At 55.1% G+C, this 25,259-nt stretch overlaps 9 protein-coding genes across 10 annotated transcripts; 3 read left to right on the forward strand and 6 right to left on the reverse strand.

The window, feature by feature from the left end:
* Nucleotides 1-1,445: 1,445 nt before the first annotated feature.
* PV07_07158 lies at nt 1,446-3,444 on the reverse strand. Of its 2 annotated transcripts, XM_016394217.1 has the most exons (3): nt 3,116-3,444; nt 2,012-3,052; nt 1,446-1,958 (listed from the first exon to the last, which is right to left on the reverse strand). In XM_016394217.1, exons 1-3 carry the CDS (start codon nt 3,254-3,256, stop codon nt 1,527-1,529), a joined length of 1,614 nt encoding a protein of 537 aa, XP_016247636.1. In that variant the 5' UTR covers nt 3,257-3,444; the 3' UTR covers nt 1,446-1,526. The 2 variants fall into 2 exon arrangements, with proteins under 2 accessions (XP_016247636.1, XP_016247637.1); XM_016394218.1 differs by having other exon boundaries at nt 1,446-3,052.
* Nucleotides 3,445-4,269: 825 nt separating this feature from the next.
* Nucleotides 4,270-6,003, reverse strand: PV07_07159 (uncharacterized protein). Its single transcript, XM_016394219.1, has one exon. It carries the CDS (start codon nt 5,634-5,636, stop codon nt 4,443-4,445), a length of 1,194 nt encoding a protein of 397 aa, XP_016247638.1. The 5' UTR covers nt 5,637-6,003; the 3' UTR covers nt 4,270-4,442.
* An 802-nt stretch (nt 6,004-6,805) lies between these two features.
* PV07_07160 (uncharacterized protein) lies at nt 6,806-7,484 on the forward strand. The gene has a single exon (XM_016394220.1). It carries the CDS (start codon nt 6,983-6,985, stop codon nt 7,232-7,234), a length of 252 nt encoding a protein of 83 aa, XP_016247639.1. The 5' UTR covers nt 6,806-6,982; the 3' UTR covers nt 7,235-7,484.
* A 2,553-nt stretch (nt 7,485-10,037) lies between these two features.
* PV07_07161 (uncharacterized protein) lies at nt 10,038-12,050 on the forward strand (the record flags this gene model as incomplete). The annotated part of the gene is made up of 1 exon (XM_016394221.1): nt 10,038-12,050. The coding sequence occupies one exon, from the start codon at nt 10,038-10,040 to the stop codon at nt 12,048-12,050; it is 2,013 nt and encodes a 670-aa protein (XP_016247640.1).
* Nucleotides 12,051-12,642: 592 nt separating this feature from the next.
* Nucleotides 12,643-13,293, forward strand: PV07_07162 (uncharacterized protein; the record flags this gene model as incomplete). The annotated part of the gene is made up of 3 exons (XM_016394222.1): nt 12,643-12,650; nt 12,762-12,919; nt 13,073-13,293. The coding sequence occupies 3 exons, from the start codon at nt 12,643-12,645 to the stop codon at nt 13,291-13,293; spliced, it is 387 nt and encodes a 128-aa protein (XP_016247641.1).
* Nucleotides 13,294-13,652: 359 nt separating this feature from the next.
* PV07_07163 (uncharacterized protein) lies at nt 13,653-14,965 on the reverse strand. The gene is made up of 3 exons (XM_016394223.1): nt 14,321-14,965; nt 14,158-14,243; nt 13,653-14,020 (listed from the first exon to the last, which is right to left on the reverse strand). The coding sequence occupies exons 1-3, from the start codon at nt 14,496-14,498 to the stop codon at nt 13,982-13,984; spliced, it is 303 nt and encodes a 100-aa protein (XP_016247642.1). The 5' UTR covers nt 14,499-14,965; the 3' UTR covers nt 13,653-13,981.
* Nucleotides 14,966-16,257: 1,292 nt separating this feature from the next.
* Nucleotides 16,258-19,009, reverse strand: PV07_07164 (uncharacterized protein; the record flags this gene model as incomplete). The annotated part of the gene is made up of 1 exon (XM_016394224.1): nt 16,258-19,009. The coding sequence occupies one exon, from the start codon at nt 19,007-19,009 to the stop codon at nt 16,313-16,315; it is 2,697 nt and encodes an 898-aa protein (XP_016247643.1). The 3' UTR covers nt 16,258-16,312.
* A 1,279-nt stretch (nt 19,010-20,288) lies between these two features.
* On the reverse strand, nt 20,289-21,443 carry PV07_07165 (uncharacterized protein; the record flags this gene model as incomplete). Its single annotated transcript, XM_016394225.1, has 1 exon — nt 20,289-21,443. One exon carries the CDS (start codon nt 21,441-21,443, stop codon nt 20,289-20,291), a length of 1,155 nt encoding a protein of 384 aa, XP_016247644.1.
* An 880-nt stretch (nt 21,444-22,323) lies between these two features.
* On the reverse strand, nt 22,324-24,656 carry PV07_07166 (uncharacterized protein). Its single transcript, XM_016394226.1, has 6 exons — nt 24,010-24,656; nt 23,868-23,954; nt 23,341-23,809; nt 23,257-23,278; nt 22,687-23,187; nt 22,324-22,619 (listed from the first exon to the last, which is right to left on the reverse strand). The coding sequence occupies exons 1-6, from the start codon at nt 24,538-24,540 to the stop codon at nt 22,544-22,546; spliced, it is 1,686 nt and encodes a 561-aa protein (XP_016247645.1). The 5' UTR covers nt 24,541-24,656; the 3' UTR covers nt 22,324-22,543.
* Nucleotides 24,657-25,259: the final 603 nt, after the last annotated feature.

Genomic DNA, 25,259 nt, shown 5'->3' on the forward strand with positions numbered 1-25,259 from the left:
TGCCATCTTTGTCAAGCGGTAATTTTAGTAATTCTCGAGGTCGCGTGCATCAGTAATATATGTGGACAAGACCCGATTTGGAGGTGGTCAGGAGACATGCGACGGACCTCGTTTCCCGGGCTGTCCAATGGGAGAGATAGTGGTCAGGAAGAGGTGCATCGCGGATCCAGGTCGTTGCTTGAGCGAACTACGCGTACGCGTAGGCACATGGTCAGCCCTAGCAGTGGCTGAACGGGGTCTTATGGACAACTACTCGTTCGAGAGGCCCAGCCTGTGGTATATGCTATGGACGGTGCGAGGGCGCATTCTGCCTACCGAAGTCGTTGCAAAGCGAGATTGGCCAGTGTCCAGACGTCGCGATTGACGCGGTACCTGTCCGAAACAGACAACAGAAGGAAATCCAGAAGCTTCAGCCATTCAAGACCTGCCTCGCTCAGAAGCGGGAATTGAAGGGGAGGAAATAGAGTCCAGCGGTATTTGGGACAAAGATTCTTCGAGCGATCTCGACAGTCAATTGCTGGTGCCAGATGGAGGATGCGGTGGGTGAATATAGCCTGGAAAGGGTCGGCTGAGAGTAGAAAGACGTTGATGTTGCTGCGATGGTGGACAGACGACACGTCTAGACGAGGGAGTATGAATGAGCAGTCCTGTCAAAGAAAGGTTCCTAGTGTTCCAACTTACAAATTGCCCAAGAAGAGCCTTTACGCACTTCGTTCCATTTGCTTGTTGGTCGTAACCTGTAGGATGTACTCCGTATTCGGCACCGAGAGCCTCGACGTCAAACCGCTAACTAGATCCGGAAACCTGCCTGAAATGAGACCCACCAACCTGGGGCCGATTTCGACATACGAATAAGTCTCTCGTTTTTGGTGTCCTGGACGTTCTCGCAGCTGTCGCGGGCTTCGACACCATCCCAGCACCTCGCACTTGGACGCAAATTGCACCTTCAAGCTTCGGAGTTTGACGTTCACCGATTCGCCTCGACCCCGGGGAGCATCTTGGTGAAGACCACAAGCGAGTCCGGGCGCAAGCACATGATCATGCCGGCGGCTTATCCGCGACAGTCCAAACTACACTACCAGGGGAAGCACCACGGCCGGATGATGCCCTGAAAGTCCTCGACACGGGGCATGGCGCAGATCCATTGTTCGTTGCCACGTGCGAGAATAGCCGGAGAGGAACTCGCGTCGCCCTGCATTCTTCGGGTTCCGAGACGGAAGTCGTCGAGAAGCATTTCGGGGCCAGTGCAGATGGTCATGTTCAGCCTCCAGATGAGGGTCATCGTCCAGAGCCGAGTTTGAAGAGTGGCCTGGGCTGATGGATAGATCCTGTCGCTACAATTCGGGAGCATGGGAGGACAACGTCAGGTTTTGGGGGGTCGATGTCTTGCCTCTTCGGCCAAAAGACGGAACAGCGCGCCAGTTGTGACCGATCACTAGGCACCATAGGAGATCAGGATAGCCCATCAGGACCATCCTGCTAAACAGAAAATCATCATTGGGTATCTATACAAGTCAAGTCGGGTCTTACTTCCACTGCCTCAGTCGCGCGGCGACCTCGAGCATCCCCGCCGGCCACCACTGCTGCGGCGGGGCGTAAAAGGCGCCCCAGAGCCGGTCGCCGTACCGCGCCATCAGGCCCTGCAGGGCCACGAACGGGAAATCGCCGACCCACCACGCCTCCTTCTCCAGCAGGAGCATCAGCACCAGCCAGTGCGCGTACACGTCCAGCGCCAGGACCTCGGCGGCCGTGAGCTCGCGGTCGTCCGCGGCCATCGTGTCGGGGCGCGGGTCGAGCAGCGGGAGGAGCAGGTCGACGTAGGTCTGCGGCGCGCTGGAGAAGAAGGCCAGGAACGAGCGCGACAGCGGCTCCGCCTGCGTGGGCCGCGGGCGTTGGAAGATGAAGTTCTTCAGCCACCCGGGCGCCTGGGCGAGCAGGCTGTCGGGGGTCACGGAGAACTTTTGGCATTGTTAGTTGCCCAAGCGGTTGGTCAAAAGACGGAACCACTTACAAAAGACGCATATTCAAATGGGATGTCGACCTTGGGGTAGTCCGTGAAGGTGCTGCACATGATGTCGTTGAGGATCTCGTAGGCGTCGGATACCGAGGCGGTGCTCTCGTCGACGTGGGCGCCGGCCAGCGCATTCTCGATCCGGCATCGGAGCTGCGACGACGCCTGGTGGAACGTCGCGGCCAGGATGGCAAACATGCTGTGCGCGCGCTCAGGCATGGCCGCGCACTCGTCCGAGTCGGTCGGCGGCGCGGAAAACATCGTCTCCCACGGCGATTTGGAGGTTGAGCTTCCGCTTCGGATGCGGTTGGAATTCAACGCGACGATCGTGGTCCGGATCCCTCGCAGGAGCAGGATCGTGTCGCGGGGCGTCAGGAGGTCGGGCACCTGCATCCCCTTGGCGCAGAGGATCCAGTGCTGGATGTGCTGGAAGGCCAGTGCAAACGGGACCAGCAGCAGCGCGCTGGCGAGGAGGGGTTGCGTGTCCGCCTCCCGCGGCCGGGACGTCATGGTCCGCATCTGTTCAAGAGCCAGGGTGTGGTGCTCCAAGCCCAGGTCGAGGATGTGGCGCACGGTCTCGGGATCAACGCCTCCCTGGGAGATGGCGTCGCAGCACAGACAGGCGGCGGCGAGCGCCAGGACCGAGTGCGAGGCGACCTCGCTGTCGAGGGCCAGCTTGGCGATCCCGACCTGCAGAAGGATGCGGTCCTTTTGCCAGCTGGGAGCGGCCTTGCAGGTATGGTTGAGAAAATGAAAGTAGAGGTCCGCGTCGGTGACGTGGGACAAGACATCGCCGACTGCCACCAGACTCAAGACAGGAGCACTGCTAGGCACCGGTGATCGAGAAAGCACTTCTCTCGTCGGAAGGGTCAAGAGACTCCCACCACCGAGTGACCCGGGGGGCGATGGAACTGGAGATGGAAGTTGAGACGTCGCTGTCGCGCTGGATTCGCTTGATTTAGAGGATCGCTGTTCCGATGCGTATGTACACGTCCGCAGACTCGTCTCGCAGAGCGTACAGCACGGTCGCTTCTCGTCGCACTGCCAGCGGGCGTTAGGATTGGTACCTCTCCCAATGCCAGAGTGGAGGGGCGGTGTGCTCACTTTTTTCCTTCGTTGCTTGCATGTCAGGCAGCCGTTTCGAGATTTGGCGTGAGATCGCCTCGACCGAAACCCCGGGGGAAAGGCGGACGTCGGCGAGGACGACGATGAGCTTCTCTCCATGGTTTCGGTGCTGGTTGGCATGTTATGAATTGATCTCTCGAGCAGACGCTCAAGATGGGCCGCCGCTGCTGATATTTGTCGTCCCCTCAGGCCTACTCTATCCAACGTGCCGAGGCTTCAGGGGTATCACATCAATCCTTTCAGGAAATAGGGCTGCTGACTCATGTCTGGGGGATAAAGAAGGCTTCGTGGGTGTGCTGCAGGGTCTTGCAAGCCAAGTTACGAGTAAGTATGCTGTAGGGCTAGACGGTTGTTACAAATTATACCTGGGCTCCGCCCAAATGCGCACGGCGTTATTCAATCTGATTAGCCTGCGATTCGGCTGACATACAGTAGTCTCCTCGCAATGTCTCTTGGCAATAGGGCGGACAGCCTTGGCTGAAGTCATGAAGCTCCTCGTGGTCGGTGGTGGTGTGGGTGGGCACTGGTGGGTGGCATCGTGGCTGAGCCTCTCCCTAAGCCACGGCTGGCAAGGCTGAGCCAAGTGAGCAGGCCACGGCAGGCCTAACAGGGAACCTTACCGATTTCGCTAATCGATTTGTAATTCCGTGACCAGCTTGGGTTAGGCGGCGGTGGGGTTTATCCATCCATACCCTGCAGAACAAGGAGCCTCGGGGAGACGGCAAACTCCATTCGAAATGCCCGCTTCCGATGTAATATCGCCATGGGGAAATGCCAAAGGAGAAGCTCGAATGCCCAAACGAGGCTCGGCCCCGTATTGCTCTCCCTCCCGTCCGATGCGACGGCAGCAGTCGCATTTCCTCGACCGCCACGAGATGGGCTGGGAGCGATACTCTGCCAGCTGGAGGCCTCGGATTGGGACGGACTTGGGCGGCCCAGGTAATAGGCAGTTTTCAATTATCCAGGAAACAGACCGAACGCGGAGTCGCGGACGCACAGCAACCACGCTGAGTTAGCACCGCTGGCAGCAGTGACAGGTCAACAAATGCCATTGGCAACGACGGGCCCAGCGTCCATGGTAGCCAGGATGCGACGTCACATTTACGGCAGAACCAGTGATCTTAGCAGGCAGATTCATTTGTAAGAAACTTTCCATATTATCTAACTAGTGTGCTACAGAAGAAAAATGCTTGCAGTCTATTATTTTGGGGCCAGGTGCCCCGATAGGTCAATCCTCACAAAGTACGCCCGTGGTTGTGGTTGTGGTTGTTGTTTGTTGCAGTGGATCTCAGCACGTTACAGCCCATTACAGCCCATTCCTCTCTAGGAAATCGAACATGACTTGGTAGCCAGCAGTGGCATTGTTGTGGAGCGGGAAGGCGTGGCCAGTGTTGGGCTGGATATAGTCCTCCACAACTGCGGCATTGGGGTAGGTATCCTTCAAGTCCTGCGGGTCGTACGCGCCCTTGCAGTCACCGTCGCAGATGTAGAAGTCGAACTCGGCCAAGAAGAACTGAACCGGCGCTTTCAGGCCCAGGCCCTTTTGCCCAATGATGTGGAAGGCCGAGGCGAGCTCGGCGACGGGCACGGGCTGCTTGAGAGAATCGCCGTAGTCGAGCATCTCCTTGGTGAACGCGGTGGCGGGATTGCCGCCGAAGAAGAGATTCTGAATGCCGCTCTTCTGGCACACAACGTAGCCACTCGGTCGGTCGAAAGGAGGAGAAGCCGTGGCAGCAAAGTCCACGCCCCACGAAGCCATCCCGGGCGCGGCCAGGTATTTGCCGTAAAAGTAGCCAGTGATGATGACTCCGTCGGTCAGCGTGGGATACTGGGCAATCAAGGCGGAGGTGAGGAACGATCCGAAGCTGTGGCCGACATGGACAATCTGGTTCGGTTTTGCCAACGAGTTGAATTGTGCAGTGACCGGTTGTGCCTTCGCGGCGAGGCTGTAGATGGTTCCGTTGCGTGCCATCAAGGTCAGCTGTCGAAGGATCTCGAGCTCGAGCGGAGCTTGCACCACGTTGTACGCGTCAGGGTGGTCGGATTGACCAGCTCCTAGACGGTCGTACGTGAGGATGGAATATCCTGCTTTGAGCGACGCCTCGACGTAAGACTGATTCTCCCGGTCGAGCTCAGGATCCCAATATCTTCCATCATAATGCGCGCCGTGAGTCGCGATCTGCAGAATGTCCTTTTTCGCCCCGGGGGCTTTGGGGATACACAGCTGGGCATGGATATTGAAGGTCTCAGCGGTCGTGGTGTTTTTGACAACGGTCTGTGCACCCTGGGGAGTGCTCCAGGTGTCTCCGTAGATCGCCCATGCTCGTGCTTCGATATTACTGTCCACCCTTCGGATGTCGTAGGTCGCGCTGTCTGCGGAAGCGAACACCGGGATATTCAATTGCTTGCAGTACCCGTGGGTTCTCTGCGCAGCCTTGACAGGAGACGCTGAGGCAATCGGGGAGAGCGCCAACAAGGCTATGACAAAGGTGGCGGCCATTTTAAAGCGTGCGGGAGCAGGATCAGGGTAAAACTATGCGGGAATTTGGATTGTGTCTCCGATCGAACAGCGGCAGCGAGACAAGCGGTTTATATAGATGTAGAGAGAAGCAATGCCCGCTCAAGGCCGGCTTTCTGGACGATGACGTCCTAGCAGGTGCACCATCACAGCGACATTTCAGCTGCCATGGCGGGCATTGTCCAGGACCGTATGCTGGCGCATAGATCGGGGAACTTTGGACAAGAAATGGTCGCAACCTCCGCCATGGCGCAGTTCTCGTTACGTTATGGGAGCTATGCTGGCGCTGCTGGGCTGAATAACAGAGTTGTGCGGTGGTGCAAGCCAGGGGTAAACAGTCGAATCTCTCATGAGGATGGAGGAGCTCTCCTGGCTCGTTGCATCGCCGTTCTAAAGAATTAACCCGAGGCGGAAGTGGCTCGTCATATCCCCCACCAGGGCGAGACTCTCCACGTGTATGAGAGTCTCAAATTGGACAAGTCTGTGAGGAAGCAATTGTGTTGGGTTCCATCCAGCAACTCGGACGATGCAGAGATGGACCGACATGTGCTATATCGACCAGGGGCGTATTCGCTAAGCGCGGGCGTATTGGTGGCGCCGGGTCCCGCTGCGCTATGACAATTCCCAGTGTCCGGATCTGCGTTTCAGGGCCCTTAGTCATGATGCATAGATCGAAAGGACATTCGGGGCTTAGAGACGACCTCACTAGGCTAGCTTGTTGCCTGCCGAGATCACCAGGGACTGCCACCGGCGTAAAAGCTACTCTTCCTTTGATCTACGCCGTACATCTTCTTGGCTCGATGATGAAGTTGTTGCCGTTTCCTGGACATTTACCACGCTCTCTAGTCTCGGTCCGGTATGCTTGGGATCCAAGGTTTCCTCCGAGAGGGCAGTGCGCATCAAAAGGCTAGTATAATTTGAATCAAGCGACAATGGAAGGATAGTGACGGACAGACGCCAACGAGCAAGGCTGGTAGAGTAAATCCAAATCAGCTGCAAGCAATTCCGTCATGCCTCGTTCGACTCGATTTCCACGGGGCATTGCTAGGTCTCCCTCACGCCCTCCTTGAAACTTGATGACACGGTACATGAGGTAAAGCGTGGATAGCTTGACAGGATTGCTATAAAGTATTCGAAATCGCCCGGCATTTGGCGATTATTACTCCATCATCCTACTAAACAACGCCTCAAGTACAGAGTATCTGATCAAGCCTCCTGATCCAGTTCCCACTCCATAACCTCCCACAAGACAGTACACTTTCAACGCCTATCACTTTCCAAATCGCCCAACACTCTTCCACCACTTCAGACTTCGTCACTCCGCAACAATGGTTGCCATCGCTCTCGCCCTCGGCGCCGCCATCTATTTCACTGCCGAAAAAGTGCGCGACCACAAGAAAAAGAAGCAAGTCTTGAAAGCTCAACAAGCTCCGCGAGCGGACTCAGTTGCACCAGCCTCCCCGTTCGAGAACAACGCAGCCCGCCGCTCGGGAGAATCGCTCCCACCATATGTGGTGTTCAGAGAACCTCCAGCGTACCAAGTTAAAGACCAACACCACGAACTTAAGGTCGCCAACTAAGCCCCCCCGCCGCCCCGGTCAGCGGCGCGTGGGACTTTCGAAGGCGCTTAGACGGAGCCGGAGGTTTGGACGGAGCCAGGTTTTAGACATCGCGGGGGGAAGAGGGGGCGTTCGGATCTTCTAGCATGTTGGCGTTCCCTTGCATCTTGTTTCCGAGGGGTATAGCGTCGAGGAATTTGTCAGGAGATTTCCCCATTAGACACTGGCATCGGGGTCATTGGACGAGTTGCACATAGCCATTAATATTGATTCCCATCTTCCTGCCAGATTCCCGATATTCCTTGCATGGCTAGTTTCCCCTAGACCGGCAATGGACTCCATGTCTACACTCCTGGCAGCTTTGCCCGACACCGTCGCATCTCCTCCGATCATCTATAGACCTACGAAGCTCGAGAAAGACTGAAGGTAGAACGAGTATGAGGTCGTTGAAGTGCCTGCTGAAGGTGGCGTGCCGAATAGAGTGCCCACGGCGCAGAATCTGATTGTGTCAGGAGACATACGAGGTGTGCATCTCGCATTTCCACTCTCAGGAATAATCCCATCTGCATATGCTGGGGATCTCCCAGAGTCCCTTGCTGCACGATAGTTGCCACGCCACACCACAGACTAGTGGGTAAGGCGCACCGTGCATATCCTCCATGGAGGATGACAGGCGAGACTCCGGTTTTGACTAGGCATCATTAAAGTTATTGAAACTGTCATGGACAGACCCGCACGAATATTCCATCTAGCCTGGCAAGCCTCGCGAATACGCTTCCCGCCCCGCATTTACGCAGTATACAATACGCTCCTTCCCCCATAGATCACTCCCACGATAGTCAAGGATTTCATGGCACTGCTATGCTCGTACTCGTATGTCATAATGACTTAGGCTGCGGCAGAGACACGAAGGCACACCTCCCTGCTGCATCCCAAACCCTCCCCCGTCATGGACCGGCACAAAAAGCCTGGGTCTGCTGCGCCTCGCTCCGCGGTGACTAAGGTGCAATTGATTGCGAGGCGCCGATGCGCCGAAGCGTTCATACGCGATGCTCTCGGGTCATTTGCGCAACAACTAAGCGATGGCTACAATCGCCGTGTCCGGCGAGTCAAAGTGGTCGTGGTGATTCCACCCCAATACATACACCACTGGCCTAGACTCTCTGCAAGTTGATATGAAGCGTCATGTTCCATAAATAGGGGGTCAAGCCACAATGACATAGTTGAGCGTCGACTGCTAGCAGCTTAAGACTCTTCAGTTTATAAGCCTGGGTGTTCGACGACTTGTGTTTTGTTCCTGATCAATCTCGCCATCGAACATCACATTGCCTCTGTTCCTCATAGCATTTCCCGCTCAACTCAGCCAACTGTGCGACATACCCGTGCATCTTGTCCAAAGAAGCGTACAGAACATCTTCGCCATGACGGGAAGCCTCAAGAAGGAATGCGACAAGGCGGCGCAGATCCTCAAGAGCTTCATTGGTAGGCACTGTCTCAACGAAAGCCGAATGGCAACTGGTCACATGCTGACACAAGCACAGACAAAGGTAGAATACCGGCGCAAGTCATCGCAAATGCAAAAGGCCTTGCCATATTCTCGGGCTTCCGCGCCGCGATGTACCTCGCCGGCGCGGGCGGATCGGGCGTCGTCGTCGCGCGTCTCCCGGACGGGTCCTGGTCGCCCCCGTCTGCGTTTTCCGTCCGATCTGGCGGGTTTGGAGTCGTGTACGGCGTGGACGTGTACGACTGCGTGTGCGTCCTCAACACCAGCGAAGCCGTCGACGCCTACATGAAGAGCGAAATGACACTGGGCGCCGGCGCGTCCATGGCTGCCGGCCCCATCGGAGGCACCGCCGACATCAGCACCAAAGAGGTCAATCCCATCTGGACATACACCAAGTCGCGAGGTCTTTATGGCGGATTAACCGTGGACGGCACCGTCATCAAGGAGCGGCCGAGCGTCAATGCGGAGTCGTATGGCTCGAATGTCACGGCGGCGAAGATCTTGAAGGGCGAGACAGAGTGGCCGTCAAGGACACAACTCCAAGAGGTGCTCAAGATGGCGGAAGGAAAGCGTGCGGATGCACAGGTCCTCGGGGCGGTCAGCAGCGAGCCGACTCCCGGCGACTTGAAGGAGTAATCAGCATTGTTTGGTGAAGTTCCAATCATTCGGAATTGTGTCTGAGAGGGTCCATCGCGAAAGGGATTTGGGAATGTATTTACAGCGAATTCGGGAGGAAAGAGGGGGGGGGAGGCGAAATAGCAGCCATTCTGTATGTATTTCAAGGAGGTCGGACGTGGTCAATTTCGACGACGATCAACAGTAATCAATTTAATCGATTATCTTAATTGCCATAAGAGTACCGAGTACTGCTGAAGACAATCTGAGCTCTTGTACTCCGTTCTCCTCCTCTATGGCAGTCACAACAGAAGCTTAGCGACAGAGACTCGACTTTCTCCAAATACAATGCCAAGGGAACAGGGGCCAGTCGGGCGAATAATCTTGCCGCGAGCGAAAAAGGTGATGCCTTCGCGATCGTCCTCTACTCAATACCTCTGCTAACCATCTCTATTGGCGGGTGAGATGATGCATGTCTGCCTAACCAGCTGTATCTATGCAACTGGGGACTGAGGCTAACATATGAACTAGTATCGAGGCCGCTTGCCAGAGAAGTGACCACCCGCCTGCCTTGTTTTGGCATCAAGCAAGAAGCCCATCACCAGGAAAAGCGAAAGAACGGCCCACATACCACTATCTCACGACTATACTACTGTGTACACTAGCTACGGGACGCTTGCCAACCAAGGGAAGGACGCGCTGAAGATGCGAGAGGACGCGGACGTCTCGCTTCGCACGATCCGACAGGAACTCGGTCAGCCGATCTACGCCGCGCTGCTCGAGATCCAAAAGTACCGCACCGCGGAAGTCAAGTCTTTGGAATGGATCCAGTCGTTGGAATGCCTCCACATGAAAAGCGATGGGGCCCGAAATCGCCCAGGTATTGCCGGCAGATACCGCCGTAGCGACATGCCACGGCCGTCAGATCGGCTTCTAGGCCGGACATGCATCAACCCTTTCGATTCTGGAGACTACATCGCCGTTTCGTACGTGTGGGATCCAGCGCCGGGGGAGGACTCCAGCCGGGGGCGATATCGCGTCGAATCAAGGAGGACGCTTCACCCGTCGTCAAGTCGAGTGAGAGACGTGGTCTGGGACCGCGTCTCAAGATTCGCCGCCTACGTTGGCTGCACGAATTTCTGGATCGACCAGGAGTGCATTAACCAGAAAGACGAGGGCGAGAAAGAAGTCGCGATGCAATGCATGGACCTTGTCTATAGCCATAGTGACCACTCCGTGGCGTTGCTCACAGTGCATGTCGGCTACCAGGAGGAATTGGATCTCTTGGCCGAGCTCCTTAGTGACAGCTTCGTTGCCGACGACGACGATACAGCACCAGATCTGAGACTCAACACTTATATGCTCGGGAGCGTTGAGAAGATTCTAGAGCTCCTGTCCTCAATCACCTCGGACCACTGGTGGAGCAGAGCATGGACTTTTCAGGAGGATTACCGCGCCGGGACGAAGATGACTTTGCTCATCCCTCACGACCCGTCTCTCGAAGACCGAAAACGAAACGCCAAAAATCTGTTGTTTGGTGACCTTGAAGGCGAGCTGTGCGTCAAATCCGCCAAGTTCCGCGAAAAGGCTTCTCGACTCTGTCTCGCGTACATGAATGAAAGCCGGCGTCAGAAGAGACTCGAAGACATGGCTGGGCGGATTTTGCAGCGCGCGGGCAAATACAGAGTCACGCTCCAGGACCGCCAGGCAGAGGACACAATATACGCAGTCCGCAAATCCATGTCTCCCAGCATCTTCGCCGACGTCGATGCTCGGAAGGCCAGAACATGTTCTGACCGCCTCGCCATCGTGGCAAATTGCTGTGACTATTCCGTGCGATTGAATACAAAGAAACTACAAAGCAGCAATCTCAGCTTGAGTCTGGCCTTGCTCGCTCTGTATCTCCTCAACGGAGAGATCCTCATGAACGGCGGCGGCGGTGATCTAGAAGGGCGTCATGGCAGCAGCAGCAGCGTCGCTCCACTCAATGGCACGATATTCGACTTCCTCAAGACGCAGAGTCTCGACAGCTTCTCGCCGCCAATCAGCCAGCAGCTCACGTTTATCAAGAGCTGCCGCTTCATCCGGGTCAGATTGACGGACGAAGGAATCCGAACTCGAGGCCACCTCTGGGAGCTTGGGCCCAAGATACCTGTGAAGGTCCGTCATCCTGTTTCCAGGCAGTATAAGTCGACCGGCCGCTTGAGGCAGGGCCAGCGCAGGAGCCTTGGCCAACTTCTCCAGAAGCTCCAGTCTGGGCAGTACAAGATGCAATACGAGGAACTCGCCGAGTCTCTCGAGTGGTTTCTCGACCAGGACGAGTACTGCGCGGGTGATGACGAGCTGAGCTTCTCCAGAAAATTCCAGACCTGGATGGCCAGCGAGGTTGCCGACGCAATCCCGGATCGGAAGAAGGTTTTGCGCCTGGGGCGGCTCATTGATACACGACGAGACGCCGAAGACGGCTATACCGGTATCTTCGTCTGCGACGACGACGACGAGAGAGCGGGAGCGGGGGAGAACGTTTTCACGGCTTCTTGGGATGGAGAAGGCGAGGAGCTTGATAAACATGTTAGCCTGGAGGTGGACGTGCGAGGTTATAATCGGTCAGGTATTCCCATGCTGGAGGCCAAGAGGTGGATTAACGGGCTGATTTTCTTTCGTGGGCGTCGCAGAGGCGATTTCATCTTCCCCTGGCACCCGTCCTTGACGGTCTAAACATCAGTAGATAGGACAGATGGGGCACGATCTGGAGGAACCCCTGGGCTTCAAGTAGATTATAGGTTTTGGCTTGTAGCCGACAACAGGGTGGTCATCCACAGGACCCTCAGATCCTCGGCCACAATACAACGCCTGACTGATATAGACACGCCCGAGCCCCCTATTGCCACCTCCCATCCCGACCGGGCCGGGATAACTTATCCACAAAGGGGTCTAACACTGCATGTGCGGGACCCTTCGCAAGGCTTCGCCCCCGTGGCTACTCCGTGAATATGATTGGCGGGACAGTGGTACCGTTCGAAGCCACAGCCAATGAGAAGCAGCCATGAAGTCATAGCAGCACGTATGATGGCATGTCCGGGGAAGCGAGGGGGTTGCGGGCGTCTGGGTGCGATACAGGGAAACGAGTTGCGCCGTGGAGGAAGGGGTCTTTAGAACACGACAGTTGCGGATCTCGAAACTTCTTCTCTAATTCTATTCCATCTTCACTCTAAGAATTACAAGTCTCCCCTCCCTCGTATCTATCGTCGAGGAACAACGCTCAATTATATATATACAAGCCAACTCGAAAAACCTCTTCACATTCACAATGTCCTCGTACGTACCCCCCCCCCCCCTGCCATAGTCTTTCTGACCAAACTGTTTGCTCCTCCACAAACAGAACCCCCGAGTTCCGTGAACTGAACTGACTCCTTCGATCGCCCACAGAGGCACGTCCGGCAGTGACGAGAAGATCTCGGCAACCAAGATCCCGCCCCTGGACTCGGCCGTCAAAGCGAACCGGCCGCACGACCAGAGCTCGCGCGGCGCGGCGGGGACAGATCGCAGTATCGACCAGAGTCGGATCGCACCCATGGGCGGAGCCGGTATGTGAACCGTCAACCACCCACCCCCGGTCCCCGCTTCTAGAGTTTCATCGCGATGGCTTGAAAAAGACATCAACGGAACCAGAATTGTTGTATGGCATGGTAAACCTTTATCGCTGACTCTGACCCCGCGAGCACGGGATGCCCGAGCAGGCCAGTACCAACACACCGCGCCCCACGCCGACTCGCAGGGCTCAGTCGGGAGAGACGAGACAATCCAGGGAGCCAAGATCGAGCCCCTTGCGGGCAAGGGACACGCAGACGTAGACGCACACGCGGGGACGAAGGAGGACGCAGGTCTCGACGACGAGACCGTCGATGCGGCGAGGATCGACCCCCTGGGCAGTGTCAGGGAGGAGCAGCCTCCCGCTTGATAGTCGACATCTAGCAAGTGTCTCGATTCCGGCAAGACTGCACTTGACTAGTTTGTTGGTTCGTGTGAGTGGCACGTCATGTCATGTCATGTCGGGCAAAAAGCGTCTTCCGATCAAGTAGTGTCGAGGTAGAGATGTAAAATCACAGCTTGTATCTTGAGTCAACAAGAAAATTCAGGCGAGGGCAATCACTCGTTATCAGATACTCGCTTCGGTACAGAGTACGTCAACTGCGCTCGTAATGTTGAGACAGATGGCAAGCTGGGTCGCGGACAAAGAGTTCGTGGACGCGGAGAAAACACTCAGAATCAGAAAAATATAGCACGTCAGGGTCAAGGTTGAGAAACGGAACGTTCATGGTATTAATCGAGATATTGCCTACAACACCACATCCACGGCCTCAATTTCCCCCTGGAAGGCACCGTTCCCAGACCTCCAACTCGCCAGCACATGCATTTCCGAGGTCAAGAACTAACATACATAGACGGACAGACCAGGACGCGCGCGCATAGATTCCGCCCTGATAGATGTAGTGGGTTGCGACTGGCGATATTATCCTCCCTCTCCCCTCAAATACGGCATGGCCATCAACCGGGGCAATGAACGCGACTTTAGTAATGAGTGGTTTTAGGATGAAAATTGAACCACTGTGGTCTCGTCATCGTGAGAACGTTGTCACGTCGCCTATTTATTTCCCTGGGGAGGTGCAGATGAGGCCCTGCTCGAGCTGTTATGGCGTGTCAGCATTTATATACACGCAGAGCGGGGGTGAAGACAAAGTGTGATGATAAAGAACCCCCCGTGCATGGTGCTGCTCAACAGGCAGAAAGACAAGACTGGGAAGAAAGGCTGGCAGGGACTCACAATGGGTAGCAGGCAGCACCGGGCCTGCTGGCCAATCGAGGCGCAGATGCTCGTAAAGTCGTCAATGCTCGTGGGAGTCGACGGCGCTGGGTTTGGGAAATTCACCTCGTCAGCAATCACCGTCCGGGTCTGGAAAAATCGCGGCTTTTGGGGGGAAACCTACGAGGTGCACAGTTGAGGTCGGCAACGCCGAGCACGTCGGTGGCGCAGCAGACGGCGGAGCTGTCGGCGCCAGAGCACAGCGTCACCTGGCGGTCCACGAGAGCGCTCTTGCCCGGGATGGCAGATGCCACGGCGGTGGTGGCGCCGGCGAGGGCGATGGCAACGGTATCGAAGCGCATGATTGACTTCTTGTCGGAGGGAGAGATGGCAACAAGCCGCGAACGGTGGTGAGAAAGGTGCTGGGATTGGAGCTTGCCTTGAAGAATCGACGACCAAGGTTGAGGCACGGGGAGAAGGGTGACAGAGACCTTGATCTGATACGGTTCCCTCGCACGCCTTTATACTTCTCTTGGGGAAGAGAGAAGCCCTGCAATGTTCTGGTCAGCCCGGATTGCTTGAGACATGTACTCCCTGATCGTCAATGCTTCAGCTGAGATACGCCCACGAACGGACGACGATCCCCTGCGCGGCCGGCTGCAGTCGTGTCCATCCATGGCACCCTGCAAGGCTCTGTACCGATGTTGGTCGACGCCCTGTCTTTAGTGCGAATGTACCTGCGTCGATCGCTACGAGGGATGCAACTTCGTCCACTGTAAGCGATAAGTTGGCAGTTGACCCGCACTCACCCTCGCTCTGCTTTCCCGTGAATCCACCCACCTGGGGTCCAGCAATTCTGAAAACCAAGACTGAATTCGCCAGCGGCTCACACGGACACTGACGCATCCCACAGGGACCCAGCATCGTGCAGGTGCCGACTGCGGGGGATATGAGTGGGTATGTATGTTGATTTCCATGGTCTCTTTGCCATGCGGAATGGTGTATTCGATATGATCCCGGTCTTCGTCGTCAGCCGCTGTGAGACAATGCATAACCGGGAACAAGGCCAAGTCGACGACTGGGCCATGTCAGGGAAGAGTGTCTTTGGTTTGACTAATTGCAGGATGATCGTCGAACCACTTCTCCAGACCCGCCAGGCACTGTTTATAAAGCCGTTACACCGTACGCAATACTGACCTTGTCCCTGCAACGTCGTGTTCGAGGAAGAAACAGCTGGAGAGAACCCCCAGCTGGTGCCAGCAGCCAACATCCAGCGCAAATGACGTTGAGGCATTAAGGCCCATCCTTGTAGGGTTCCTCGACCTCTCCAATCCAAGGCCGGCCTCGCCGTCGATCTTTGTGGAGAGATCGACAGGCCGCTGTGGCTTCTCGCTGAGACACCGCCCTGCCACTACCCAGGGCTGCCAGGCACAGGGTCAGGTTTAGGAGAATTTTCAACGGTGATCGACGCAATGCGCCGGTTGGAACGGGGTGATCAGTGATCAGCGTGCATGCAAGCTACATTTTGCCCCGGAAATTGTCCCCCATCAGCCACGCTATGCAACTATTCCATGGCATTCGGCATTGGGCTTCTTTTTCTCGCTGTTGGTTCTCCCCTGGCCTCTTTGAAACACTTCAGGATCAGGGTCCTCTTTAGCGAAAGCGAGTGATGTCAATGCTCCTGAAGCGAGCCCACGGCTTCGTGGGCGCGATACGAGGCAACAAATGTAACAGTCGCAAACCGTGATCTGCGACAGCTACGAAATCCACCGTTAGTCCTCATGCTGTAGGGACCGGGCCTCTCCATTGCTCAGTTGTCGCTGCTAGGTACTCAATTGGAGTGGTAGTTTCCTTGTCGACACCAGAGCATACGCAGATCTATCGAGAGACAACTCCTGGGATAGGACCTGAGCGTCGTCAGAAATTGGCCCCTCGAGCATTGCCCAGCTACGGCAAGGTCGGAAATTAGGACATTTCCAGCCGGCATTGACATATTGATCGAAATATAAGCGAGGTTGATGGCATACGTCGCCGGGAAGCGGGCATACGTATTTGCCATGGATCACGCATTGCATTGCATTGCCGTGGAGTGCCAACCGTCGCTTGTCCCCGGCAACCGACATCCGGGTAGCAGCAACAATGTATACAGCAGTGTCTAATCAGGATGGCTTTTCTCTCATTGCAACCGACGGCGCAGATCTAAACTCATGCCCAACACAGTAATGCTCGAAAATGCCATCATTGTGCCGGCAGTTGAGGCATCAACGGTCCCGAACCCCATTAGTTCGCTGGCGCCCAACGCTAATGCAAGGGCCACGGCATTGTAGAGAACCGCCCAACACATATTCCACCTTGCCTGAGCCATCGTTTTGGTAGCAATCGTGATCAACTTCGGCAGGGCCGCGAGATCGGGTGTCATGATGATCACATCGGCAGCGCAGGTTCCCACTGCGAGCGAGGATGGTGCGTCCGAAGGACGGCTCGACAGGGGCGAGAGTGAGAATAGAATGCCAACGTCCGCGGCAGCTTGGGCGGGTGCGTCGTTTAGGCCATCGCCTAGCATGGCGACAACATTTCTGGCGCCATTCTTCGTGGGCGACGAACGCTGTGACTGCAGTGAGACGACCAAGTCTTTCTTCTCGTGAGGCAGAGATTTGGCTGCGAGGACTGGGATTTGCAGTTGCGACGAGACTCGGTTTGCTTCACTTTCGGCATCTCCTGTCAGCATGGTCAATTCGAGTCCAAGCGACTTCAACGATTCGACAACGCTAGAAGCGCCCCGACGGATGCTGTCCTGCAGCGTAAACGAGCCTGCATACTTGCCGTCAATGGCAAAATGGGCCTCAGTCGTTCCTGTGACATTTCGCAACCGGTCTGTGGGGGCTGCCGCGATGGCAATGCCGTTCTCAGATAGAAAACGCTCGCTGCCGACATGCACGGTGTACCATACATTGGCCTGCCCGTGAACTTCTGCGTACACACCCTTTCCTGTGACACTTGAGACGTTCCTGACGGATGCAGCACCTGGTTCGGTCATGAGGCTCCGACTTCCCTCCAACAGTGACGCTGCACGAAGCTGTTTGACGCACCATTGGAACACCGCCCTGGCAACTGGGTGTGTTTGTGAGACGTCTCTTTCCGCGGCGCTCAAGAGGCTATAGCACAATTCCCGCCTCCTGAAATCTGCTCTGAATGGCTCCGCGAAGGACTCATCCGAGATCTGCAGTTTACCCTCTGTAAGAGTTCCCGTCTTGTCCATTACAATGTGCGAGAGGCGAGATAGCTTGCTGAAAGCATCCGCGCCACCTGGGAGAAGAACTCCGCAAGCGTAGGCCGCGTCGATACCGGCCATCACAGCTGAAGGGGTTGCTAATCCCATGGCGCATGGACAAGCTGATGCCAGAATCGCCATTGCCCGTTCAGACGCAAGGTTGAGTCGATCAGTGATCGGCAACGAGTCTGCCGAGCGAACAAATGTGAGTATGAACCCGATTGATGTCAGCACAAGAATGACTGCGACGAAATATTCCGTGATAACATCCTCTATCGCTCTTCCTGGCTTGTCATCCGAACTCGCGCCCTTCTGTGCGGGTCCGTATTTCACCTCTGTTGCTGCTTCCACGCTTTCAACAAGTCTCTCGAGACTGGATTCGGCCTGGTCTTTCAGGACGACAGCAACGAGCTCAGTGGACAGATTGCGAGTCCCGGACATCAGGAAATCGCCAACAGCTTTGCGGCATGGTAGTGATTCGCCAGTCATGCTCGCCTCGTCGACCAAAGAGGCGCCGCGCACCACGTAGCTATCACAAGGGATGAGGCTTTGAGGAAAGATATGGTATGTGTCTAGCGGCGCAAGCAAATTCGTGGGAATTGGCGTTAGAATGACTTCGCTTCCGTCGTCCGGTCTGTTGTCGCAGTCCTGCAATCGTCCCTCCATCATCACTGTCTCCAATTCCACTTCATGTTGCAGTCTAAATAGACGAGCAAGGCCTGCTGCGCCCTGCCTCCGCAGAGTCACGTCAAGGTACCGTCCTCCGCTAATGACCACTGCGAGAAAAGACGCGGAGGAAAAATAAGTCCTTGTCTGGACATCGGAGAGACCATGGAGAGCGATGTTGAAAAATGAGAGGAATATACTCAGCAAAAGTGACAGAGACAAGAGAGTGTCCATGGATAAGCTCGGAAGCCGTACCCGTTGCCGAGAGAAACAGCTTGCCCACGCATTCTGATGGATCCAGCGTGCATGAGAAAGTTGAACGTAACATCCAACGGCAAGAATTAGGAGGCACAGAGTCGGATCCAGAGCACTCCTAAGCTGAGTGGTTACAAAGACCTTCCTCGTCCATTCAATAACCGTGATAACTGTAGCCCACTTTGCTGCACCATTGAAAGCTCCCTTCAGAGCCTGAAGCTCTTCTTCCCTCCGGACGAGTTTGAGATTTTGGGCGGCAGAGCCATGATTGTGTTGTCCAAGCACCTCGGCGTCGTAGCCTGCTCCTTCGATGGCAAATATCAAGTCATCTGTCGACGTAGTAGTCGGGTTGTAGATTACGGTTGCTCGTGAAAGCGGCAGAGACACGTTGGTTCGGAAGGCACCCGGAACGGACGTCAATGCGTGGCTCAGCGTCGATACGCAAGCGGAGCAGGTCATCCCTGTGATCAAGAAGCGAACGGTCGATAATGATTCAGGTTGAGATCCTTTCTCCTGGTTCACGGTATTGTCGGTGCTGGGTGCTACTTCTGGTACCTGCTTGCCCGGGCGTGTATACGCTTGGAAGCTGGGAGGAGAATATGGGTCTGGATCGGAATCGTTATACTTGATTTCAAGGAGACGAATGTCAAAGAGTTCGCACGCCTTGATGATGCGGCTCATGATGTATGCGGTGAAGACACAGCAAGCCATCTCGACCTGGATTTCGAACCGGATTGTACTGCTTGGTGCTCCTCCTGCAGTAGTCCCCAAACCAGACGACGCTCTTCGTTTAGTCCCACTCCGAGATTTCTTGTACGGGCGCTTCAGTTGGACTCCTCATCCTCGAGCGGGAGTTTCTGTGTATTCGTCAAGCCACATTCTTTGCTGGGTTTCCTTTATAGACACCATTCGCTCCGGGCAGGTGGAAAGCAAAGACAAGGCTCAGCACATGCTGGTGGATGAAAGTCGAATATCTGGCTCTTCCAGGGTAGGCGTGTGGATTTATTGCATTAGTCATGCAGCCACGAGTCAGCGTATGGCATTTTGACCGTAAGAGCGTCCACAAGTAAGTCGAGTCAGCCGCTGATTGTGGAGGGAGCCCGGAGGCGAGGAGAAGAGGATGTCGAAGCAGAACCGAGGTCAATTGCGAAGGCACGTGACAGGACTTTGTTGCCCTGCCGAAGACGAGGCTGACGTACGAGGCTGACGGGCGAGGCTGGCTCGTCGGACAGCAGTATCAGAAAGATTCATGGCAGGTGTCAGTTTGAGGATCATTGTGAAACTCCATCGCATCTAGATCTGTCCAAATGATTTACGGCTCAAATTCAGATCAATCCCCGACAAACACCCTTTCTCGCGTATGCTCTCGTTGCTCCTGTCTCTGCATATTTCCAAGGGAGTAGATAGCTCAAAAGTGCCAGATCCACGTTTAGCACCTCTTTCACCTAGCCTATACCACGACCCAAATAAGGAGGCCTCTCAAGCAGCCTCGTCACATATCGAAACTGATTTCCTGGAAGGGGTATTTGTTGTGGAATCGAAAGGACGGGGAAGAAATCATGTTTGCAAGCGGGTTCAGAAGATGAAGTGAGTGGCTGTGTCTGTTCCACTGAACGCAGGAGTCTGTGGAGGTGAGAGACTGGTGTCTCGGGATATCAGATCTTGAGCAGCCTGACGCCATGCTGGTGCCTCCTCGTCGCTCTTTGGAGAACGGCTGGAATTGTCTATGCCGACCATTGCAAGCCGGCATGGCTTGACGATCGGTGATGCAACACGGGTAAGTACTGTCCAAGGTCTGGACCATCGCCTCTCATGGCTCCTGGTCGGTAGTGAATGATTAAGTTGACCAAAGGACGCCTTCTGCGAGCTGAACGGGGTGAACAAGACTTGGAAAGCGTTCGATATACAGATCCCCAACATCGTCACAAAAGAAACTCGTCACCATCAAAACAAAATGAGCTCATGACATCCGGGCATAATCCTGAGGGTTATATCGGTATTGTTGCTGTTGAGCTTGCGCCGACATTGCATTCGGGTCCGAGCTCCTGGGCGACCTGTTCGGTGCATGTGCGCCACCAGCTGGTAACTCCGCCAGGAAAGCTCGCTTCTCCATGCCAGGAGAGGCCATTCCGCCGTGGGGTACAGAGCTCGGCATCGAGCTGACAGACTCTGCATAGCTTTGCCGGTCTGACTGGCTGCTGTTCTGCGGAAAGTCGCTCTGGTTCGGGGAGCTTGCCGACAGTTCAGAGACTGCGGACGAGAATCTGTTCGAGTGCGGATGCAGTTGTTGCTGCTGTTGAGGCGGTGGTGCCTGAATAAAATGTGTACTTCCTTCCATTTCAATCGCGAGGCCTTGAGCAGGCGGTACTGGCGAGTACTGTGGGCCAGGTGAGCCGTACATGGATTGTCTTGCATATGCGGACTGTTGGAATGTTGGGACAGCGGGGGATTGGGGGAACCCGGACTGGGGAATGGGTGAGAGCATGGACGGCGAATAATGGCCATGTTGTTGGAAGGTCTGTGAGCGATCTGCAGGATTCAAGGTCTTGAGTCTGCCATCTTCCATCATTGCACTCAGTGCGCCAGCGTCGATCAGTTCTGCTTTCTTCACCAAGCGGTCAACCATGGTCTTTGACGCCGCCTTCATCTCTTTCTTTACAAACGAAACCATGGCGGGGTTGCACTTGATTTCAATGTCTTCGCGGAGATAGAGACCCTCGGGAGGAGCATTGCTTCCCAGTTCCCTCGACTCGGGAGGCTCGCCGGGTTGGTTGCCTCGAATCTGCCATTTGTTGCGCAGGTCCACGCCCATGGGCGCATAGACATGTGTCTGCAGACCCCACGGCATGTCATGAAAACAGCCTTTGAAGGATATCTTGCCTGCTCCTGCCTTTCCTATGCCCGGGACATACTGAATCCGCTCATTGATCTCATACCATGTGGAGAAGAACTCGTCGGCGGGCGCAGTCTGAGGGGCTTTGATGGGTTTGTAGCCGATGACGAGGGGATTCAGCTCGATGATTTCGCCATGACTGTGCAACATGTCAATGGCCAGCTGACGGGGGATGTGCGAGGGAATGGGAGTGATGCTGGTGTAGACGGATTTCTTCTTCATATTGGCAACGGTCGGCGCGGATGTGTCGCTCTACTTCACACTGGAGGTCGGAGGTCGGGTACTGGAGGGGCAGCGATGGCGACGTTCGCTGAGGCACTCGTCGATGGGTTTTCTATGTGATTTCGAGGAAAATGAAGACTGCAAAAAACTCGCAGGCAGAAGGATGTCAGATTGCGCAGGGAGAGCTGTGACAGGGTTTATGCAGTGGTAGCCTCCTCTTCCCCCCAGGTCCAATTTGCGAAGCTGACAAGAAGCTGAGCCGGGAAAAGGCCAGCGCACGCCCTCCAAACCCTGGATTCGCTGAGGCGAATAATCTTGGCCTTTTAGGGAGGGGAAATGGATGGAAGTCTATCCGGAGCAAGAAATACGGGCTTGTGGCGGCCGCAGACTGTGGGTGATTCTGGCGATAATCAACTCAACGCCCTTCAAGATGATACATTCTCAGCAGGATCCTGCGCGAATTGTTTGGCCTGCCATGCGGTTCTAGGGCTCCAAGGGCCGGATTTGATGAAATAATAGACGGGCAGCAACGGAGGACCAGGAAGGGTGGTGGTTCCAAGCCATCTCCATCGATTGCTATTATAATCTAGGGCTGCAGCAATCACTAGCATTACTCGGAACACGGGATATCACGCATGCTGCAGGGCCCTCTTCGTATCCGGCCACTGCTCAGAGCCTGGAGTAGAAGTTTCGAGGGCAGCCCATGGGTGCAATGGCCCACGGATCATGGAGGCCTGAAACCCTCTGGGCGCTGATCGTGCTGATTGCACCCATGGGCATCTTCGCCGTCCCCCAGGCGCGTCACGGATGTGGCGGAGTGGAACATGGTCATCCTCTAAATATCTCAGCTGCTGATTGATTGGGCGGGTATCAGCCACAGCCCGTGTCCGGCGGCCACTGCGTCCACGAGAGAGACAAGGCGAAGAGCCCCAGTTGAGATTCTCGAAGAGGAAGGCCGCTTGGTGCATGTAGATTCTGGCTTGTCATCTGCGAATATGCCCCCATTAGGCTGCTGCTCTTACCCAAATCCGCCACTAACCACCACGCCCCAGACCACGGGAGCAATTAGGACGGATCAGTCATTTGTCACCCCCCTCACCTTAGAAATCGTCATTCATATACCGCTGAAGCCACGCGGTCCTGCCAATCCGGGACCGGATTCGCTTGCCAAATATCCTGCTCGGGAGTCAGCCTTGTGACGGCTAGGGGTACCTGCAAAATGCATCGCAGACGCAAAACTCACCAGAGAGGGATCGTCAAGAGACAGACGAACAAGAAGAGCCCTCCCAGGATGCAGAAGACTTCCAAGGGGCCATCTTGAGCCAGCCAATTGTTGACAAAGTAGGTCAGGCCAAAGGTCAGGAGATTTCGGGCGTTAATGGCCACAAATGCCTCCTCGTTCAACTTGGGGTAGGAGTCGATCACATAACCAAAGACACAGGTCGATGCAAAGGCCAAACTCATGTTTGCAAACCCAAACGTCAAGACTGGCCCCAGCCAATGCGTCTGGTAATGCACCGTCGCCCCGAATCCAAAGAAACCCACGGTGCCGAGGATGATGACAACGATGATCAGTACAAGTCGAAATTCAGGTTCGTAGATTCCTTTGTTCTTCTTTGTCAAGTATAGGCAAATCGCATCGTTGAGGGGCCCGGAGATGACCTCTCCGATCAACGTCAAGATAAAAGGAGACAAGCTGATCAGCCCGACCTGCGATACCGAAAAGTTGTAAGGCGGAGCCACACTGCGGAAATCGGTCAGCCTGCGCTGAGAGCGACGGGGTCCGGAGGTGCGACAAATGGAGGGGACTTACAATATCACTCCGTTGACCACAGCTGCAGATATCCTGTTAGCTTTTGTCCCTCTGACAAATTGTTGAGCCAACGAGAGAACTTACAGAAGACAACAATCCAGGTCAAGGTCGTGCCATACATGAGGAATCCCCAAAATACCGCTGGATAAAAGAAAAGCAACACAGGGCGTGTAAAGATCTTGTAGATCGGAGCATAGCTGTATCGTCCAGTGAAAATCCTCAGCGACTGCCAGAATGTCATCTTGGGTTCAGCGGATCCACGCGTGACAGTATAAGACAGATGTTTGTCCTTCTCTCCCTGAGCTTGAGAGATATCGTGTTCGTGTCCCAACTTCATGTGGACGTGTTGTGCACCAGGCTTCTCAGGATCAGTGCCGACTGTATCGGCAACCGGAACCACCACGACAGCGTCTCGTCGATACGTGGTTTCAGGGACGAAGAAGAATACGGCGAACATGAGCACGCCGAACATGATGGCGCATACCCCGAAGGTCCATTCATACCCATCATATTCGATTATGTATCCAGCAACTAAGGCGCCACCAGAGATTCCCTGATTCAGGGTCAGTAAAAGGGTTTTGACGGAGGTGAAAGTTTGCAAGGAGAATTACCGTCAGGAGAAACAAGTTCCACACCGCAATTCGGGTGGCCCTTTCGTGAACAAAGTAGAGGTCACCAATGGTACATTGGACAAGGACCTATGTGCAACACAGATTAGCACATTTCGCGGTTTCGGGATTGGATTTCGAGTACCTCATACGGTGCCATGCCAACACCACTAATCACCCTTGAAGCCAGGAAGCTGCTGTAATTGCCGGCCTTCGCACCCCAAACAGAGCAAGCAAACATGATGCAGCTGGCAAGGATATAGATTGGTCTCTTTCCGTATATTTTGGCCAAAGGATTGGTCAAGAACAATCCGAGCCCGATGGTGAGAATCAGCCACGCGGTGGCCTGGGACAAGATTTCGACCGTGATGTGGAGTTGAGCCGATATCTCAACGAAACCGGGACTCAACATGGGACCGAACGCTCCCACGACGGCGGCGGAGAGCGAGACAATGAGGAGAATCATTTCCTTCTTCCATTGTGGCCAATTCAAAGGATCATTTGGAGAGTCCGAGGGCTGAGGAATCAGGATGATGTTTGAAAACCTGCCCTTCCCATGCTTCAGCAACTCTCGCGGAATCTCGGAGTACTCTGCTGGCAGGTCATCCTGATCGCTCATGAAAGACGTGCCAGGCACATTTTCCAATTTCTTGCAGTCGAGGATTCCGAAAGGCATCTTGTTCAGATATTGTTTTCTCGGTATGAAGCCAGTGGCGAGGCTGGGAGAGGAAAACACTGCTGTGTACTCTGGGAAAGCTCCAGGTTAAGTATTGAAAGATGTCCGCAACCCCCTCCGCACTGTTCTGGACGCAGAGGTTTTGCTTGTGGTGCCAGACCCCTGCAAGCGTTTGAGCATGTGCTAGAAGCAAGCGAGAGTGGCTGTCCCGCTGCCTGGGCTGCCCAGTAGACGTTGGGCGAGATGGATCGGAAGTGGTACTCTGAGGATTAGTGGCATAAAGCCTCGCCTGTGCATCTGAATTCAAGAGTCCATTGCCGCAGCAGTCGGAATTTTTCGCGAGGGAATGCCGGAATACTCCCACTGACGAGCACTGAAGAGGGTCACCAGGCGTGGGCGACTTGCGTCTGGGGATCAGCGGTGCACTATGGTGTAGATTGAGCAAGACGCATTAGGACATGCATCTACCCCAGCTCGACCAAGTGGGATATGGTGGGGTTCGTCTTCGGATGGTGCACGGTTGTCGATCAGTCTTTCGAGACAAGCTTGCGTGGAATTCCATCTCTTCACGATAGTGATACTCGTTTCGAGAACGCCCTCTGGGGTGACAGTATCCCGGCAGTTGAGCTGACTTTCAGACGTGGAGGTGTATCTCAGATTCGAGTCGACCACTTTCCACCTGTATTGCTGGCTTCGAGCAAGATTTGAGAATGTAGCTG

Source organism: Cladophialophora immunda (assembly GCF_000835495.1).
Source record: "Cladophialophora immunda strain CBS 83496 unplaced genomic scaffold supercont1.4, whole genome shotgun sequence".
NCBI classification, from domain to species: Eukaryota; Fungi; Ascomycota; class Eurotiomycetes; order Chaetothyriales; family Herpotrichiellaceae; genus Cladophialophora; species Cladophialophora immunda.

What these genes read in the sequence shown, in the direction of transcription:
- PV07_07158 (XM_016394217.1), bottom strand. Translation starts at nt 3,256, where the DNA reads ATGCCAACCAGCACCGAAACCATGGAGAGAAGCTCATCGTCGTCCTCG. An exon ending in GCAAGCAACGAAGGAAAAAA is followed by an intron (nt 3,053 to 3,115) that starts GTGAGCACACCG and finishes GCCCGCTGGCAG; the next exon opens with TGCGACGAGAAGCGACCGTG. An exon ending in CATTTGAATATGCGTCTTTT is followed by an intron (nt 1,959 to 2,011) that starts GTAAGTGGTTCC and finishes CAATGCCAAAAG; the next exon opens with TTCTCCGTGACCCCCGACAG.
- PV07_07159 (XM_016394219.1), bottom strand. Translation starts at nt 5,636, where the DNA reads ATGGCCGCCACCTTTGTCATAGCCTTGTTGGCGCTCTCCCCGATTGCC.
- PV07_07160 (XM_016394220.1), top strand. Translation starts at nt 6,983, where the DNA reads ATGGTTGCCATCGCTCTCGCCCTCGGCGCCGCCATCTATTTCACTGCC.
- PV07_07163 (XM_016394223.1), bottom strand. Translation starts at nt 14,498, where the DNA reads ATGCGCTTCGATACCGTTGCCATCGCCCTCGCCGGCGCCACCACCGCC. An exon ending in CGACCTCAACTGTGCACCTC is followed by an intron (nt 14,244 to 14,320) that starts GTAGGTTTCCCC and finishes TCCCAAACCCAG; the next exon opens with CGCCGTCGACTCCCACGAGC. An exon ending in GGTGCTGCCTGCTACCCATT is followed by an intron (nt 14,021 to 14,157) that starts GTGAGTCCCTGC and finishes ACGCCATAACAG; the next exon opens with CTCGAGCAGGGCCTCATCTG.
- PV07_07166 (XM_016394226.1), bottom strand. Translation starts at nt 24,540, where the DNA reads ATGCCTTTCGGAATCCTCGACTGCAAGAAATTGGAAAATGTGCCTGGC. An exon ending in TTGGCATGGCACCGTATGAG is followed by an intron (nt 23,955 to 24,009) that starts GTACTCGAAATC and finishes TGTTGCACATAG; the next exon opens with GTCCTTGTCCAATGTACCAT. An exon ending in GGAACTTGTTTCTCCTGACG is followed by an intron (nt 23,810 to 23,867) that starts GTAATTCTCCTT and finishes ACCCTGAATCAG; the next exon opens with GGAATCTCTGGTGGCGCCTT.